General features: G+C 38.5%; 1 protein-coding gene across 1 annotated transcript in view; it reads left to right on the forward strand.

Annotated features, from left to right (window-relative positions):
- RELN (reelin) overlaps positions 1–19,133 on the forward strand; it is a 573,805-nt gene that overhangs the window by 513,527 nt on the left and 41,145 nt on the right. Inside the window, 2 exon segments of the mRNA XM_053668927.1 lie at positions 17,319–17,459; positions 18,744–18,921. Coding sequence (XP_053524902.1) covers positions 17,319–17,459; positions 18,744–18,921 — 319 coding nt within the window.

Below are 19,133 nucleotides of genomic sequence, written 5' to 3' on the forward strand. Positions count from 1 at the left end.
ATATGTGGTTCATTTATCATACTGCCCTCAAAGCTCATGTTGTACAATGATTTCAAAGTCAACACTGCCCTTTGGATAAGTCAACTAGATCCTTTGGATAATTCAGACAGAAATGTATATGGATTGAGCTCAAGCCAGACCCACTTCTTATCATGCTCTTCCACATGCTAAAGATTAGAACGATGTGCCAGCCTCAGAGTACTTTTTCTCCAATGCAAATTAGTGTATCTATACTATATCTACTCTTATATTGACTTACTTTTTAAATGTGGTGTTTCCTCGTTTTGAGTTGAACTTACTGCCTCAACATCTGTGAAGTGTTGAGACATCAATGTTTATGTTATCCACCAGGACAGAATTGAGAATTTTAGTTTGTTGCTCTTCCCTATGAACAAACATGAACTGACAACTTAAAGCCATGTACTAAATAGGGTGTGACAGTGTGCCAGGTGTAGGTCTGATCACTCACTCACTGGCAACCACAAGCTAGGATCCCAGTATTATTGGTACAAGGGTGACAAGTCAACTGAGGTTGGTGGTCCACAGATTAATATCAAACCATTAGCCAAACTAAAATGGCCAGTAGTAATCATAGTTATTATTCAACCATTTAGTCATTTATTAAGCAAATATTTTTGAAATGTTTAAGTATGTGCTAGTTTCATGTGAGGGGCTGAACTTATTCCTGCCTCAAGGAGCTTTTAGTGCAGTGGGAGAGAGAAATCCCCATTAATCACAAAGTAAATATAAAATTCAGCTGTGATGAGAGATGGAGGACAGTTGCATGATACTAAGACATTATTTGTCATAGGTAGGTTTACAGTAGTCAAGAAAGTCAAGGAATGCTTTCTTGAGAAAGGATCATTGAGATAAGATATGAAGAATGCATAGGAGTTAAGTAGGTAGACAGAAAGGAGAAGAGTGTTGTACCAAGGATAACAGCCTATAGTAGGAGGAAGAAGGTATTTGAGATACTGGCAGATGGATCAGAGAGACAAAGAGAGAGAGTGGAGTGAGGTGTGAGATGGTGAGACCATGAAGATCACTGTAAGTTGTACTGAAGATTTGGGGATTTGTTATATGAACAATGTATATAATGTGCTTGAAATGGGTAGCCATTATCAGATTTGCACTCAGAAAAGCTTATTCTAACTGGAGAAAAATTGGGGAGGCTAAGGGTAGATATGAGGAGACTCTTAACTGGCAGTAAGTGCTAGGAGCTTGTACTAAGGGACAGCAGACATGAACAGAGTGGAGAAAATGAAGAATAATGGCAATAAAATTGACTGAGCTTAACGATGAAATGGACATGGAAAGGTGAGGTAAAGGGCATTGTTGAAGATGACTCCCTGATTTCTGAACTGTGAAACTGAATGCATGCTACTGCCTCTCACAGGGAAGGGAATGCTAAGTCTAAACATAAGATACATCACACTCTACTCCAAACACTTATATTAAAACCTAATTAAATTGGGGTAGATGGAATCATGGTGTATATTCCTCCCTATATACACTGGTTAAGTTAGATCTTCCTGGAAGGAATAAATGAACAGAAAGCATTGTGCTTTAGTGGAGTGTTCCAGCTTTTCAGCACAGTAAGCTTTTACACACGTCATCTCATGCCCCTAAGCTTCAGTTTCCCTACCTGAAAGATGGAGATACTTTTTCCATAAGATAATTGAGTAAATGTTCATGGAAGTGTTTGGGACATTGTAAACATTTACTAAAATCTAAGTCATTTTAATCTAATAAAGTTAACTACACAATCAAGTTCACTATCAGACTTAAACTTTAGTCAGATTATGAAGTCTTCCTAAATAGCTTAACCAGAGTGAGCCTATGGTAATGGCAGGACACTATATTAAGTTTCTGCTCTGTATGAGGTAATAATAGGATTGGGGAAAATTAGAAGTATACCAAAAAACAACTTAAAAATAATACACAATGTATGTCATTTAGAGCTTCACTAAGAAAGGGCTAGAAATGCTATTGGTATTAAGAAATGGAAGACAGTTTTAAATGCCAGAGTTGGAGAGGTTTTTGTGGAAGAAACGGGCCCTCAAAGGACAGCTAAGAATTTGGTGGGTGGGAAGAAAAAAATTCTAAATAAGAAGAACAGTGTGAACAGGGCACATGATCTTAGGTGGAGCACAGGAACTGCTGATAGAAGCAAAGAGCTCATATCTGGAACTGTGGAAAATTCTTAGTGGAATTGGGTTAACTTATAGCAAGTTTGAAGCAAGGCAAAGGAGTTTAGACTTGCGTGAAAAATAAACTATAGTGGATTTTTCAGCTGAGAATTCTTCCAAGAAAAAAATTGGGAGAACAGAGACACGAGTAAGAGGAAAGTGGCAAAGGCATTGTGATAATGACTATACATGAAATAACAAGGCTCTGTGCTACAGCTACCATGGAGCGGATGAGGCGGATATTACAGGACATTTCAGAGAAAGAATTGATAAAATTCAGTAACAGTTCCTTCTCTGCTGCACACATCAATAAATGACTCTACAGTTTGAAACCTGAGAGAGTGTTGAGAAGTGAAAAGAGAGTTAAAGTTGATTCCAGGAGGGACAATATGGCAAATTTAATCAATTGATGCTGAACTGAATACAATGGCTGGAATTACAAATGCAAATATCCATTTGACAGAGATACAAAGATTGGAAACAAGAAAGGATAAACTTTGGAGGCATGAGCATAGAGATGATATGCAATGCTATAAAGTTGCATCAGCTCTCCATAGGAGAGCTTTTAAAAAGAAAATAAAGGATCTCTAAATTTAATAGAATGAGTGAAAATAGCTATTAAAGAAATTGCAAGGATGCAGTCAGAGAGGTAGAAGAAGAATCAGAATAATATGGTACCCAAAAGCCAAGTGAAAAGAGGCTGCCAAACAGGAAGAGGTGGTCATCAGCGACAAATGCTACAAGAAATCGTGAAGAAAAATGTTTCACAATAAATTTAATAGAATTTTTTAAGGAAATAGTGACCTTTGAAAAAACAGTGTCAGTAAGATACTGAAAATAAATACAGCGTGTCTGGCCCCAGAGCCCATAGGCTTAACCACTATATTAATACTATAAATACTTATTGCTTGCCTAGGAGACATAGGAAGGGAGAATGCTAGAAGCTTTTGCAAGAAGCTGAAAAGAAGATAAGAAGATGTCAAAATCAATTTCATAGCCCATAATCTGAATCTGCTTACTCTTCTTTACTAACCCCAGACTAAAAATAACAGGTGGCTCAAGTGGCATGAGTTCTTGAAATGTCACCTGAGAACCAGGGTAAGTCAATGGAAGGGCAGGTAACTTAAATCCACCCAGAAAGGTAGAGGGGGGAGCTGTTACTGGAAGGCTCAGGTGTGACTTGGCTATTTTAAGTCACAGTTTGAACATGATCCATTCCCTTCTACTATCCCTAATGACCTAGCTGATACCCCAGTCTTTAAAGATTAACTACAACACTTCGGAAGCCAGGTGGTTTTAACCACAGCATGGAACATACTTAATGTTTACAGGAAGTCTAAGGGAAAGGTGATAAACACATGAAAGGGCAAGAAGATTGTAGAGCAACTGGGGTGGTGAGATGGAAATAGAGGAAGCTATAGGTTTTTGTAGGTAAACAGATTTCGGGGGGAGGACATTTTTCGATGATATTTTTATTTACTGTAACTGCAAATGAAGAAAAAGTCTTATTTTTACAAGAATACCAAATAACCAAGCACAATATTTTCTGAGCTCACATTAGAGAAATATTCATAGGAATTACAACTTTTTTAGGATTTTTTATTATTTTTTATTGTTGTTCAAATATAGTTTTCTGCCTTTCCCCTTCACCCAGCCCAACACCGCAGCCCTCCCCACCTCCTTCCTGTTTCTATCTACCCACGTTATTGTCCATGTGTCCTCTGTAGTTGTTTCTGCAAACGCTTCACCCTTTCCCCCCAAATTCCCTCCCTTCTCCCCTCTGGTCACTGTCAGCCTGTTCCCAATTTCAGTAGCTTTGGTTATATTTTCCTTATTTGTGTTGATTAGGTTCCTGTTAAAGGTGAGATCATATGGTATTTGTCTTTCACTGCCTGGCTTATTTCACTTAGCGTAATGCTTTCCAGTTCCATCCATGCTGTTGCAAAGGATAGGATCTCCTTCTTTCTTTCTGCTGCATAGAATTCCATTGTGTAAATGCACCATAGTTTTTTGATCCATTTATTTACTGATGGGCACTTAAGTTGCTTCCAGTTCTTGGCTATTGTAAATTATGTTGCTATGAACCTTGGAGTGCATAGGTTTTTTTCAATTGATGTTTCAGGGTTCTTAGGATATATAGTGGAAATGCCAGGTCAAAAGGCAGTTCCATTTTCAGTTTTCAAGAAAGTTCCATACTGTTTTCCACAGTGGCTGCACCAGTCTGAATCCCACCAATGGTGCACTAGGGTTCCCTTTTTTTCCCGCATCCTTTCCAACACTTGTTTGTTGATTTGTTTATGATGGCCATTCTGACTGGTGTGAGCTTATATCTTTTTATGCCAGAACTGGAAAGCATTATGCTAAGTGAAATAAGCCAGGTGGTGAAAGACAAATACCATATGATCTCACCTTTAACAGGAACCTAATCAATAAAACAAACAAGCAAGGAAAATATAACCAAAGCTACTGAAATTGAGAATAGGCTGACAGTGACCAGAGGGGAGAAGGGAAGGAATTTTGGGGGAAATGGTCCATACATATTTCTGTCTGAATTAGCCAAAGGATCTAGTTGACTTATCCAAAGAGCGGTGTTGACTTTGCAATCATTGTACAGTGTGAGCTTTGAGGGCAGTATGATAAATGAATCACACATTTTCAATACAATAGCAAGTGAAAATAAATGTTCATCATATATTTTCTCCGATAGCTAGTGATACTGAGCATATTTTCATGTCTCTGAACCCTCTGTATGTCCTCCTTGGAGAAGTGTCTGTTCAAGTCCTTTCCCCATTTTTTTAATTGAGTTGCTTGTCTTCTTAGAGTGGAGTCATGTGAATTCTTTATGTATTTTGGGGATTAAACCCTTGTCTGAGGTATCATTGGCAAATATGTTTTCCCATACAGTTGGTTCTCTTTTTATTTTAATACTGTTTTCTTTAGCCACGCAGAAGCTTTTTATTTTGATGAGATCCCATTTGTTTATTCTTTCCTTTATGTCCCTTGCTCCAGGGGACATATCAGCGAAAATATTGCTATGTGGATATCTGAGATTTTCCTGCCTATGTTCTCCTCTAGGACTTTAATGGTGTCATGACTTATATTTAAATCTTTTATCCACCTTGAATTTATTTTTGCGTATGGTGTAAGTTGGTGTTCAAGTTTCATTTTTTGCATGTAGCCGTCTAAATCTCCCAACAGCATTTGTCGAAGAGGCTATTTTTACTCTATTTTATGCTGCTGCCCCCTCTGTCAAATATTAATTGACCGTAGAGACTTGGGTTTATTTCTGGGCTCTCTGTTCTGTTCCATTGGTCTATGTGCCTCTTTTTATGCCAGTACCAGGCTGTTTTGATTACAGTGGCCTTGTAATACAGTTTGGTATCAGGTATTGTGATTCCTCCTACTTTGTTCTTCTTTCTCAAAATTGCAGCTGCTATTCAGGGTCATTTATGATTCCATATAAATTTGTGAAGTGTTTGTTCTATGTCTGTGAAGTATTTCATTGGTACTTTAATAGGTATTGCATTGAATCTGTAAATTGCTTTAGGTAGTATGGACATTTTGATGATGTTAATTCTTCCAATCCATGAACATGGTATATGTTTCCATTTGTTTGTGTCTTCCTTGATTTCTTTCTTCAGTGTTGTGTAGTTTTCTGCATACAGGTCTTTTACCTCCTTGGTTAGGTTTGTTCCTAGGTATTTTATTTTTCTTTTTGCTATATCAGATGGGATTTTTTCCTGATTTCTGCTTCTGATGTTTCATTATTGGTATTACGAAAATGCCTTTGATTTCTGGATATTTCTTTGTATCCTGCTGTTTTGCCAAATTCATTCATCAGGTCAAGCAGGTTTTTTTTGGTCGAGTCTATAGGATTTTCTATGTACACTATCATGTCACCTACAAACAATGACAGTTTTGTTTCCTCCTTTCCAGTTTGGATACCCTTTATTTCCTTTTCTTGTCTGATGGCTGTGGCTAGAACTTCCATTACTATGTTGAATAGAAGTAGTGAAAGTGGACAACCTTGTTGTTCCTGATCTTAGTGGGAAAGATTTAAGTTTTTGCCCATTGAGTATGATGTTGGCTTTAGGTTCCTCCTATATGGCCTTTATTATATTGAGGAATGCTCCCTCTATTCCCACTTTGCTGAGTGTTTTTATCATTAATGGGTGCTGTACCTTATCAAATACTTTTTCTGCATCTATTGATATGATCATGTGATTTTTGCCTTTGCTTTTTGTTTATGTGATGTATTACATTTACTGATTTGTGAATGTTGAACCATCCTTGCATCCCTGGGATGAATCCCACTTGGTCATGGTGTATGATCTTTTTGATATATTGTTGGATGCGATTTGCCAATATTTTGTTGAGGATTTTAGCATTTATGTTCATCAGTGATATTGGCCTAAAGTTTTCTTTCTTTGTTGTGTCTTTATCTGGTTTTGGGATTAGGATGATGCTGTCTTCATAAAAAGAATTTGGGAGTCTTCCATCATTTTGGATTTTTTGCAGTAGTCTGAAGGATACAGGTTAGCTCTTCCTTTAATGCTTTGTAGAATTCTCCTGTGAATCCATCCAGTCCACGGCTTTCTTGTGTCAGGAGTTTTTTTATTACTGATTCAATTTTGTCTGCTGTTATTGTCTGTCAACCTTTCTGCTTCTTCTTCATTTAGTTTTGGAAGATTATATTTTTCTAGAAATTTTTCCACTTCACCTAGCTTTCCAATTTCTTGGCATATTTTTCTTTGTAGTAATTTCTTACAATCCTTTGTATTTCTGTGTTATCAGTTGCAATCTCTCCTCTTTCATTTCTGATTGTGTTTATTTAGGTCCTCTTCCTTTTTTCTTGATGAGTCAGTCTGCTTAAAGGCTTGTCGATTTTGTTTGTCTTTTCAAAGAACCAGCTCCTGGATTCACTGATCCTTAGAATTGTGCTTTTAGTCTCTATGTCATTTAGTTCTGCCCTGATCTTGGTTATTTCCTTCCTTCTACTTGCTCTGGGCTGTCTTTGTTGTTGTCCCTCAAGTTCTTGTAGGTGTAGGGTTAGGTTGTTTGTTTGAAATGTTTCTGTCTTTCTTAAGTAGGCCTGTATTGCTATGAACTTCCCTCTCAGGACTGCCTTCGCTTTGTCCCATAAGTTTTGGGTTGTTGTGAGTTCATTTTCATTTGTTTCCAGGAACTTTTTGATTTCCTCCTTGATCTCCTTGACCCATTCATTGTTTAAAAGCATGCTATTTAATCTCCATGACTTTGAGTGTTTTGGGGTTTTGTCCTTGGGATTGGTTTCTAGATCCAGTCACTTGTGGTCAGAGAAAATGCTTCATATGATTTCAATTTTCTTGAATTTGTTGAGGCTTGTTTTGTGTCCCATCATGTGGTCTGCCTTTGAAAATGTCCGTGTACATTTGAAAAGAATGTGTATTTTGCCTCTTTGGGATGAAAGACCCTATATATATCAGTTAAGTCCATTTCATCTAGGGTATTCTTCAATATCACAATATCTTTGTTGATATTTTGTTTGGAAGATCTGTCCATTTCTGACAGTGGGGTGTTAAAATCCCCTACTATAATTGTGTTGCTATCAATACCTTTCTTGAAGTCCTCCAAGATTTTCTTTATGTATTTGTTGGGTGCATATGCATTTACAATGTTTATGTCTTCTTGGTGGGTTCTTCTTTTGAGTATTATGAAGTAACCTTCTGAGTCTCTATGGCTCTTTTTTTTAAGTCTATTTTTTTCCGATATGAGTATTGCTACCCCAGCTTTTTTATCCTGTCTATTTGCTTGGAAAATTTGTTTTCAGCCCTTCACTTTCAGTCTTCGTAGGTCTTTTGTCCTAGGGTGGGTCTCTTGTAGGCAGCATATGCATGGGTCATGCTTTCTTATCCATTCAGCTATTCTATGTCTTTTGATTGGAGCATTTAATCCATTAATGTTTAGGGTTATTATTGATAAGTACTTATTCGTTGACATTTTTTTGTACCTGTGTTCTTCTCCTTCTCCCTCTTTCCCTGCCTTTCTTAAAGCAGTCCCTTTAGCATCTGTTGCAGAGCTGGTTTGGTGAAGATGTATTCTTTTAGACTTCTTTTGTCTGGGAAGCTCCTTATTTGACCTTCTATCTTGATTGAGAGCCTTGCTAGGTAAAGTAGTCTTGGTTGCAGACCTCTGGTTCTCATTACTTGGAATATTTCTTGCCATTCTCTTCTGGCTTGGAACATTTCCATTGAGAAGTCAGCTGCTAGTCTTATCGGGGCTCCCTTGTATGTTACTTCCTGTTTCTCCCTTGCTGCCTTTGTCTTGGAGTTTTGCCATTTTTAATTATGATGTGTCTTGAAATGGGCCTCTTTGGGTTCTTCTTGATTGGGACCTTCTGTATTTACTGGATTTGTGTGACTTTTTCTCTCTTCATATTAGAAAAGTTTTCCATCATTACTTTTTCAAACAGGTTTTCTATCCCTTGCTCTTTTTCTTCTTCTGGTATCCCTATCATATGGATATTATTACGGTTCATGTTTTCCTGCATTTCCCTTAACCCCTCTTCATTCTTTCTGAGCCTCTTTTCCTTCTCTTGCTCTGTCTGGGTGTTTTTTTTCTACCTTGTCCTTCAGCTTGTTGATCCCATTCTCTGCTTCATCTAACCTGCTTTTAATTCCTTCTACTATGTTCTTCAGCTCAGAAATTGTATTCTTCATTTCCTCTTGGCCCTTGTTGATAGTTTTTATTTCTTTTTTTCATGTTGATATAGTTTGCAGTGAGTTCATTGTAGTTTCCCTGTAGTTTGTGGTAGTTCTCTGTGAGCTCATCGAGCTTCCTGATATCCATTACTTTGAACACAATATCTGGTATTTGACTTGCCGCTATTTCATTTAGCATTCTTTCTGAGGCTTCCTTTTTTCTTTCATTTGGGGATTGTTTCTTTGTCTTCCCATTGCTTGTGAGACTTCTTCTTAGCCTCTGCTTCTTAAAATGATCTGTTCTGACTCCCTGGGTTTATGGTGTGAACTTTTATGATAGAATGAATACCTGTGATATTCAGTGGTGCAGTCTCCTTGATCTCCTGAGCTCACTCGTCTTGGGCTGTTGTTTAAGTTGGCTCTATGTATGTCTTTGGGTTTTGATTGTTGTTGGGTCTTCCTTTGGTGGGTCCTTCCTTGCAGCTGGTTAACTGAGGGTCACTCCATCCACCATGTCTTGTATTCTGTTGTCAGGTGTGGACGGTTGTGTTGAAGCTGATTCTTTTGTGTGTACAAGATTTTGAGGCTTCTCTCATGCTCTTGTTCAGTTGTTTGTACTAGGTAGTGTCTCCACCATTTAGTTGTATTTCCAGATCAGTCCTTGATTGAGGATAGTGTGGCTTCCACTCCCTCCTTCACCTTCTTCTGTTGTCTGTTGGTGGTCCCTTTGTTGGTGCATTTCCTCTTCCAGCAGGTGTGTAGTGGTGTTTACAGCTCCCACCTTCCAAGTTCTCTGGAGTAGCAAAGTGAAATTTGTCTCACTGTCTCAGTTATTGGGATGACCCCTTTTGGGTATAACTCTGGTCTTTTCACAGTTCCAGGTTTTATTGTCTCACCTTCTGATTTTTGAATGTCCTCTACAATTTTTGGTCTCCAACCTTCATATATGCTGGGATACCATTGGCTGTTCACTCTGTTCCTCAGAAGATCAGCTAAATGTTTCACCCATGTGCAGGGTGAAGTGGACCCCACACCCACCTATCTTGCTGCCATCCTCTCTCTCCCACAAGTTTATTTTTTGAAGGAAAGATTTTTTAAACTTGCCCTGATATTTTTTTCTCTCCAATGTTACATTTAACTTAAGAGTATCCTTTGACAGACTTTTGGTAGGCATTACTGATTATCTTGTTAATTTTTCAATCCAGTCAAGGAAGCCTTGGAATTCTCTTTTTTAAAAAAATATATATGTATTTTATTGATTATGCTATTATGTTGTACCATTTTCACCCCTTTATTCCCATCCTCCCTGCACACCCACTCCCACCTTCATCCCCCCCCTTTAGTACATGTGCATGGGTCATACATGTAAGTTCTTTGGCTTCTACATTTCCTATGCTATTGTTAACCTCCCCACTTCTGTTTAAACTTACCATTTATACTACTTATTTCCTGTACCTTTTCCCTTTCCCACACCATCCCACTCCCCCACTGATAACACCTGCATGTGATCTCCATTTCTGTGATTCTGTCCCTGTTCTGGTTGTTTGCTTACTTCATTTTTGTTTTTGTTTTTGTTTTAGGTTTGATTGTTAATAACTGTGAATTTGTTGCCATTTTATTGTTCATATTTTTTATCTTTTCTTTCTCTAACATTTCATACAATAAAGGCTTGGTGATAATGAACTCCTTCAACTTGACCTTATCTGGGAGGCACTTTATCTGCCATTCTTTCTAAATGATTGCTTTCCTGGATAGAGTAATCTTGTATGTAAGTCCTTGCCTTTCAGGACTTCAAATGCTTCTCTCCAGCCCCTTCTTGCCTGCAAGGCTTCTTTTGAGAAATCAGCTGATAGCCTTATGGGCACTCCTTTGTCTCCTTTTGTCTTGCTGCTTTTAAGATTCTCTCCTTCTCTTTAAATTTGGGTAATTTAATGATGATGTACCTTGGTGTGTTCTTCCTTGGGTTCAACTTCTTTGAGACTCTCTAAGCTTCCTGGAAGTCTATTTCCTTTGCCAGATTGGGGAAGTTCTTCTTTATTATTTCTTTAAATACCTTTTCAATTTATTGTTCTTCCTCTTCCCCTTCTGGCACCCCTATGATTAGGATGTTGGAACATTTAAAGATGTCATGGAGGTTCCTAGGCCTCTCCTCATTTTTTTTTTTTTGAATTCTTGTTTCTTCATTCTGTTCTGGTTGAATATTTCTTTCTTTCTTCTGGTCCAAAACATTTATTTGAGTACCAGTTTTCTTCCCATCATTATTGGTTCCCTGTACATTTTCCTTTATTTCACTTAGCATAGCCTTCATTTTTTCATCTAATTTGTGACCATATTCAATGAATTCTATGAGCATCCTGATTACCAGTGTTTTGAACTGTGCGTCTGATAGATTAGCTATCTCTTTGTCACTTAGTTGTATTTTTTCTGGAGCTTTGATCTGTTCTTTCATTTGGTCTGGGCTCACATGTTATGTTGTAAGGGACAAAGCCTTAGGTATTTACCAGGGCGGGGCAACCCAAGTGGCTATGCTGTTATTGGGGGAGGGGTTGGAGAGGGAACAATGCTGCTTGCTCTGGTCTCTGCCAGTTTTCAGTCACTTCCCCCACTACCCACAATCGGATTGGGCCCTTCTGGTGTTGGTTCCCAGGTGGGTGGGTTTGTGTACATTCTAGGACCTCTGTGGGGTCCTAGAACTCTCCTGTGAGGCTGGGAGTTTCTCCTGCCACCTCAACTCCCAGAGGTGTTTTCAGTCAGAGGTTTGAGGCTTTATTTCCCCGTGCTGGAATTCTGGGTTGCTCAATCTATCTTGCTTCTCAGTTGTTTCTCCTGATTAATCTGCATGCCAATGTGGGACTGCTCAGTCCACAATCCGCCACCTCACATGGTCCACCAGCCACTGCCTTGCTTTGAGTCCTGTCCTCCTGGCTGCCTATTTCCGTCCCTCCTACCAGTGTGAATGAATGTTTCTTCCTTAACTCCTTGGTTGTCTGACTTCCGTACAGTTTGATTTTCTATCAGTTCTCGTTGTTTTTTGTTTTTAAATTTGTTGTCCTTCTTTTGGTTGTGTGAGGAGGCAGTGTGTCCAGCTACATTTCCATCTTGGCCAGATATCTCAGAATTCTTTTACATATTCATCTTTTCATGTATTATTTTGATACTTTGAGCATTACTGCTATAACTTTACCAAATATCTGCTGGTCATTTAGGATTACAGAACATAAAATAATTTTTTCTGGTATAAACCATGGTACCATTGATTTTCACATACTGAATATATTAATATTATTTTGAAATATATTAAAACAAATTAAACCTGTTTCCATTTCCACTACAGCAGAGACTAAAACTATTTCAAGAAATTCTGCATTCCCTCTAAGCTTTATCAGTTGTCAACCTTGTTGCCTCAGAGAATTTGAGGTTTGCTTTCTTGATACATATTACTATATATGAACTGTTAAGAATTCTTAACATTGTTTTAACAATTAAATAAAAGTAATTCTCCCTTGATAATGTATTTTATAAGTTATAGTAAACTCCCTTTATTTAAAGAATGGGCCAATGTAGTCGATGCCTCAGTGGACTTACTTAGAATACCAGCTTTTATTATCATTACTGACTGTAATTATCAGTAAAAATAATAAAACCTTATTTTATAAAAAAGATAGCCATTCTCAAATCAAAATTTTACAGTGAGTATGAAGTTACCACAGGTTATGTTTGGCTCTCCTTTACCTGTTTTACATCCAAACATCCTGGTAGCCTGGGAGCCAGGACCCTCTCCAGCTACACAGGTCTGCTCTGTTTCTCAGTGGTCTGCTCTCTGCGCTCCCAGGAAGCATCTTTGGTGTTTCAACTCAGCCAAGGAGGAAGATACAGTCTTCAGTGGAAAGGCAAAATGCACTCCAGACATTAATTTTTAATTCCTACTCCAATTCATCCTCTTAGTAAAAGGGTTTCCTTTTCTTATATAACAATATTGGGTAGCATATATGCTCATGTTTTATGAGTATACAATTACCGGGTATAGTTATTCCCAAGGATATAAAATCATCACATTTTAGATGAGGCCTTAAAAACCACCTAATTTAACCCTCTCATTATATATGTTAAGTTACCCACCATGAACACAGAATTACCAAGTATCAGAGTATAGGTCAGAGCCCTTATTTGAAAATGTCATGGGGGACTTCCTGCTGATATGGAGACATAGGTAGATACACTTTGCCTCTTTGCACACCAAAAGAAGGACAACAAGCAAATTTTAAAACAAAAAAAAAATAACCAGAATTGCCAGAGAATAGAACTGTATGGAAGTCTGACAACCAAGGAGTCAAAGAAGAAACATTCATTCAGACTGGTAGGAGGGAAGGACATGAGCAGCCAGGGCAGAGGGGTCACATGACAAAGCAGCAGCTGGAGGACCAGGCAATTCTACATTTGTGTGAAGATAAACCCAGAGAAACAACTTGGGTATGAGACAGTCCACAAAGCCCAGGGTTCCAGTGAGGGAATAGAAAATCTCAAAGCCTCTGGCTATACAAATCTGTGGGGGTTGCTGTAATGGGAGAAACTCCCAGCTTCACAGGAGAATTCATTGGAAAGACCCACAGGGTCCTAGAATGTACACAAACCACCCACCCAGGAATTAGCAGAAAGGCCCAATTTGCTTGTGGGTAGTGGAAGAAGTGACTGAAAGCTGGCCCAGATCTGAGCAAGTAGCATTGTTCCCTCTAGATCCCGCCCCCATATACAGTGCCACAATGTAGCAACATAGGTTGCCCCACCCTGGAAAATACCTTACAATGTAACAGGCATGTCAAGACAAAAAAATATAGCCCAAATGAAAGAATTGATCAAAATGCCACAGAAACAAGTAAGTGAAGAGGAGATAGCCAACCTATTAGATGCAAAGTTCAAACCACTGGTAATCAAGATGCTCACAGAAATGTTTGAGTATGGTCACAAAATAGAGGAAAAAGTGAAGGCCATGCAAAGTGAAATAAAGAAAAATACACAGGGAACCAACAGTGAAGGGAAGGAAACTGGGACTCAAATCAACAGTTTGGAACAGAAGGAAGAAACAAATATTCAATCAGAACAGAACCAAGAAACAAGAATTCAAAACAATGAGGAGAGGCTTAGGAACCTCTAGGGCAACTTTAAATGTTCCAACATCTGAATAATAGGGGTGCCTGCAGGAGTAGAGGAAGAGCAAGAAATTGAAAACTCATTTGAACAAATAATGAAGGAGAACTTCCCCAATCTGGCAAAGGAAATAAACTTCTAGGAAATCCAGGAAGCTCAGAGAGTCCCAAAGAATTTGGACCCATGGAAGCACACACCAAGGCACATCATACTCACATTACTCAAGATTAAAGAGAAAGAGAGAATCTTAAAAGCAGCAAGAAAAAAGGAGACAGTTATCTACAAAGGAGTTCCCATTAGACTATCAGCTTTAGATATCGCAGAAGAAACCTTACAGGCAAGAAGGAGTTGGAAAGAAGTATTCCAAGTCATGAAAGACAAGGACCTAAATCCAAGATACTCTATCCAGCAAAGCTATCATTTAGAATGGAAGGGCAAATATAGTGCTTCCCAGATAAAGTCAAGTTAAAGGAGTTCATCATCACCAAGCCATTATTATATGAAATGTTTAAGGGACTTAACTAAGAAAAAGAAGATCATCCAAAACATGAACAGCAAATACCAACAAACTCACAGCTATCAATAATTGAACCTAAAAAAAAAACTAAGCAAACAACTAGAACAATAACAGAATCTAGAGGGTTATCAGCAGGGAGGTGAAGAGGGGAGAATGGGGGAAAAGGTACAGGGAATAAGAAGCATAAATGGTAGATACAAAATAGATAGGGGGAGATTAAGAATAATACAGGAAATAAAGAAACCAAAGAACTTATATGTACGACCCATGGACATGAACTAAGGTGGGGGAATGCTGATGGGAGAAGGGGTGCAGGGCATAGGCAATAAAGTGGAGAAAAAATGGGACAACTTTAATAGCATAATCAATAAAATATATTTTTTGAAAAAGAAAATGTCATGGCTAGAAGTCTCCATAAAAGCTATCAACCCCAACAATGCAACTGGCTTTTAAATCTTCTGTACAGTCTCTGTTAAGTGGCTACCCAGCTGTGATTAAACACAACTAGTGCTTTAAAAGCCACCACCTGCTTGGCCTCCCATGTCACCTCCCAATGGCAAAAAAAGTCCTCTCTCCCCTTTAACATCAAGTCACTGTCCCCTCCACAGTGACCACCAGCCGCTGCCTCTATAAGACATCTCTTATTTTATCGTTCCTGGTCAACTTCATTGCTGTTAAATTAACATTCTTTCAGCAAGTGTTTATGAATCCCAATCTGTAGGTATCACCAGCAATAAAATGATAAATAAGGAGAATAATCTCACAAAAGAAGTTACACATAAATAGGTACTTTTCATTCAAGGAGATATGACTTTGATGGAGCATGTATAAAATATTAGGGGAACAAGGAAATTTTATTATTTGCCCACTATCTATAAGCACTTAAGATACAAAACTGTATTCCCTGAAGGAATACAGAGATATTTCCTCACTTCAGAAGCTTATGGTCTAAAGAAACACAGAAGAAATATATAAGTTTGACTCATTATAAAAATCCAAGTGATGATGTGCTATGGCAATATAGTAGTCTATTATGTTATTCATAAGGCATCGCTGAGCATAAGCAGCCACAGCTATTAATAACCTTAGTCACTAAAAGTTAAGTGATCAGCAGAGACACTGAATTGCACAACTCCAGGGGTCTTCCTCACATGATTTCCTGTGAGAATGGTGGCCTCTGGATACCAACTCCTGAACCTACTAAGTGCTGTGCACTGTGCACTGATGTGTAATGTTGAACAAAAGAGATTAACCCTCCTCCCTTAAAACTTACACTTCTGAGGACCAGACAGACATTTAAGAAATACATATGCAAATACATATATGACTGTAGTTGTGCTCAATACAATACAAAGAAAAGAATAGTTTGCTAGGAAGAGATTTTGAAAGGGATCAGAAAGAAAATTTCTCTATGAGTATCTAGCGTTTCTTCTCGGACCTAAAGGACACATGGGATTAATCAGGCTGAGAGAGGAAGACTATGCAGGCAGAAGGTTTGTGAGCTTTGGGAACAGAGAGAAGGGGCAGTGCTCCAGGAGTAGCCAGGATGAGGGACTAAAGCAAAGGGCCTGCCACATGCAGAGCTTCGTGGGCCACGGAGGAGTCTGGGGTTGGAGTTATATGTAGTAGTGTGTGATGGGTGGACATGTCTCTACTAGAAGTAACACAAAGGCTGGTGAGCAAGAGGAATTGTGGAGAAATCTGTCAGTGCATAGTAACAAATACCTACCTGAACTATTTCTTTTCAGTGTGAAGATTTTAATTATGATCTGTTTCTTTTCTATTTTCTAAATTTAATAGAAATGTTTTCAATTAAAAAGTATGAAAACCTTGCTGTTGTGTGATCTTTTGCCCTGCCTGAAACAGATCTATCTCAGTCAAGTATTTAATGACTTGTTAAATACAAACATGTATGAGTCCACAAAACAAAACGATTCTGGCTGATTGTTTCCTCTATGGATCTTATACAGTCAAACTTACTTGAGCCTCAGGCATTTTTTGGATTTTACTGCCATCTAGTGTCTCTGAAAACATAAGTTTATTTGTTTTCCTGAACAAGACACTCCCTGAAACTATACAACTGAGCAAATACATGTCTACTTCTGAAATGTAAGAATGTCTGTTCTGGTTTTATTTATATTACACTTAAGTTGACATAAAATAAATCTACTCTTGTTTATAACCCTCTCTCCTCTATCTGTCCAATTATCTTAGGGTTTCACTGATTCCTCTGATTTGCACTCCTACTATCTTTTTAAGGCTTTCATTGTGAAAAGTCCTCACAAGGTAGACCAGCATATCCATTGCACAAAAATGTCTGGCTTAGGGAGCAAGTAGGAGTTGAAACCCAACCTATGTCCTCCTTCCAAGTCAAATGCAGAGGGGCTGTGCCTGCTCTAGGGCCAATGTCTTCTACTAATTTGCAAATATAAGTTAGTATCAGCCCCCTAGTCACTACACAGTGGTTCCCATGTAAGATTTAGTGCTCACTGTTCTCCTGAAGCTACTGGTTTTATGATTAGTTTTAGTTTCTGTTTAAGTCTGGTTTTACAAGGCTCAGAAAGATCATTGGCCCAAAATACATTCTCAAACTACTTCCATTCAGTTGTTTGGTTTTGTTCATCAAAGTTTTGCAGAGATCATTGCAATAATGAACGCTATTTGCAGAATACAAGTGGGGATGTCCGTGTATTTGTGTTAACACTCCTCCATGTACTTGCTCAAACATGCCAGAACACCTCTTCTTTTTCACCGCATCCTTTATCGTAATTCTCTGTTTCTTACAAGGTCCCAAGCCACTCGTTTCCGTTGGCATCAACCAGCTCCTTTTGACAAGCAGCAGACATGGGCAATAGATAACGTCTATATCGGGGATGGCTGTGTAGACATGTGCAGTGGCCATGGAAGGTGCATGCAAGGGAACTGTGTGTGAGTAGACTTGTTTTCTTCCTTCTGCAGAAAGTTCCTGATTCACATTCCAGGTAGCAGATTTTTCTGACACTGTTTTATTAATCACTTCCAAGCTACCTTAGATTATATATTTCTCCTAAAATCCCATATCGAGCTAACTATGGAATTTATGGCAATTACATCTTCATCCTTGCTTGGAGATTAGGAATTGAACAATGGCCTTCTTTGTCAGGAGAAGGCTGAAATATAATTGACTGTATTTCATTTCCTTCTGTGTTTCTGCAATATACCAGAAGCCTGCAATAGACATTAGAAGAGAGAGGTTCAGGATTGCAGTATGTTCTGACAAAAAATAATACCCTATAAGTATTTTCCTCACATAGGTCTAAATATACTCATATGTAATGATATACATTCTTGTGGTTTAATTGATATTCCCCTGTTGTTTGCATAAGGAAGTATATAACCAAATGGAAACAATAAAACAAAAAAAAGTATATAAATGCCTGATAAATTTATCAGGCATATTTGATGGAGAAGTCTAGTATTTTACTTTTAGAGATCTTTGGCATCTTTGGAAGGATCTAAATAAGGTGTGTGTCAATGTGTGTGTGTTGTGTACTACAGATCTCTTGCTTTATTTTCAAAGATTATGCTGTTCAGTGAGGTGGTATAAATGAAGATGCTGGGAGAGAATTCATAGCCCCTTCTTTACTAATCTTTACACACCTGGGAAGTCTTTTGTTCAATGACTCTAGCCCATATCCAGAATGATCTCTGAGACTCTAGTGCCTCCCAGTTCTGTGTTCATATATTCACTCCCACATCCAACAAAGAAGTCAGTCCTTTAGTCAGAAATGGCAGATGCTATCCAAAGTACCCTGTGCTGTTTTGAACATGGCTTCTTGGATTCCCAATTGGCCCAAAGGCTCTATTAGAAAGACCAATTTTGTAAGTTATTAGGGCCTGCCAGTTTAGTTTGGCAGCTGCAATTGTTTATCCCCCATCCAGAGCTGTGGGATATAGAGACAGGGCTTCAGGAAATTTCTTGAAGTTGCTTCTTTCTCTCCTTATTTAAGCCCACACCACTACTTTCAGGAAGTCCAGAGGCATTTAGCTCACAGTTTATTTTTAACCTAAAGCCCTCTTAAGGAGAGCAGGTGAATTCTGGCAAGCTCTGTGAAGATAGGTCACCTGTCATCATCATGGACTAGGAAAAAGAGTTGGCTTCACTGACTTAAGAACACATGTGTGGCGGCTTTGTCTGATGTTCACTTTTCCTTTCTCTTTCTCCATACCCAGCTGTGATGAGCAGTGGGGTGGCCTGTACTGTGATGAGCCCGAGACCTCCCTTCCAACTCAGCTCAAAGACAACTTCAATCGAGCTCCATCCAACCAGAACTGGCTTACTGTAAATGGAGGAAAATTAAGTACTGTGTGTGGAGCTGTGGCTTCAGGAATGGCTCTCCATTTCAGCGGGGTGAGTGTTTGGCTACTGGTTATTCATTTCTGCATCCTCTGAGTTTTCCCCAAATGGCTGAGTCTCCTTTGAAGTTTAATTCGCAGACCAAGATGCAGAGTTACACATCCTAAACACACAATTCAGATCTGAACTTGCAACTTTATATATATCAGAAAACACTAATTATTTGCCTCATTTTCCTATCACAAATCAGTTGAGACAATTTAATT

This window comes from Artibeus jamaicensis, unplaced genomic scaffold, assembly GCF_021234435.1.
Source record: "Artibeus jamaicensis isolate MK-2021 breed Jamaican fruit bat unplaced genomic scaffold, CSHL_Jam_final contig_518, whole genome shotgun sequence".
NCBI lineage: Eukaryota > Metazoa > Chordata > Mammalia > Chiroptera > Phyllostomidae > Artibeus > Artibeus jamaicensis.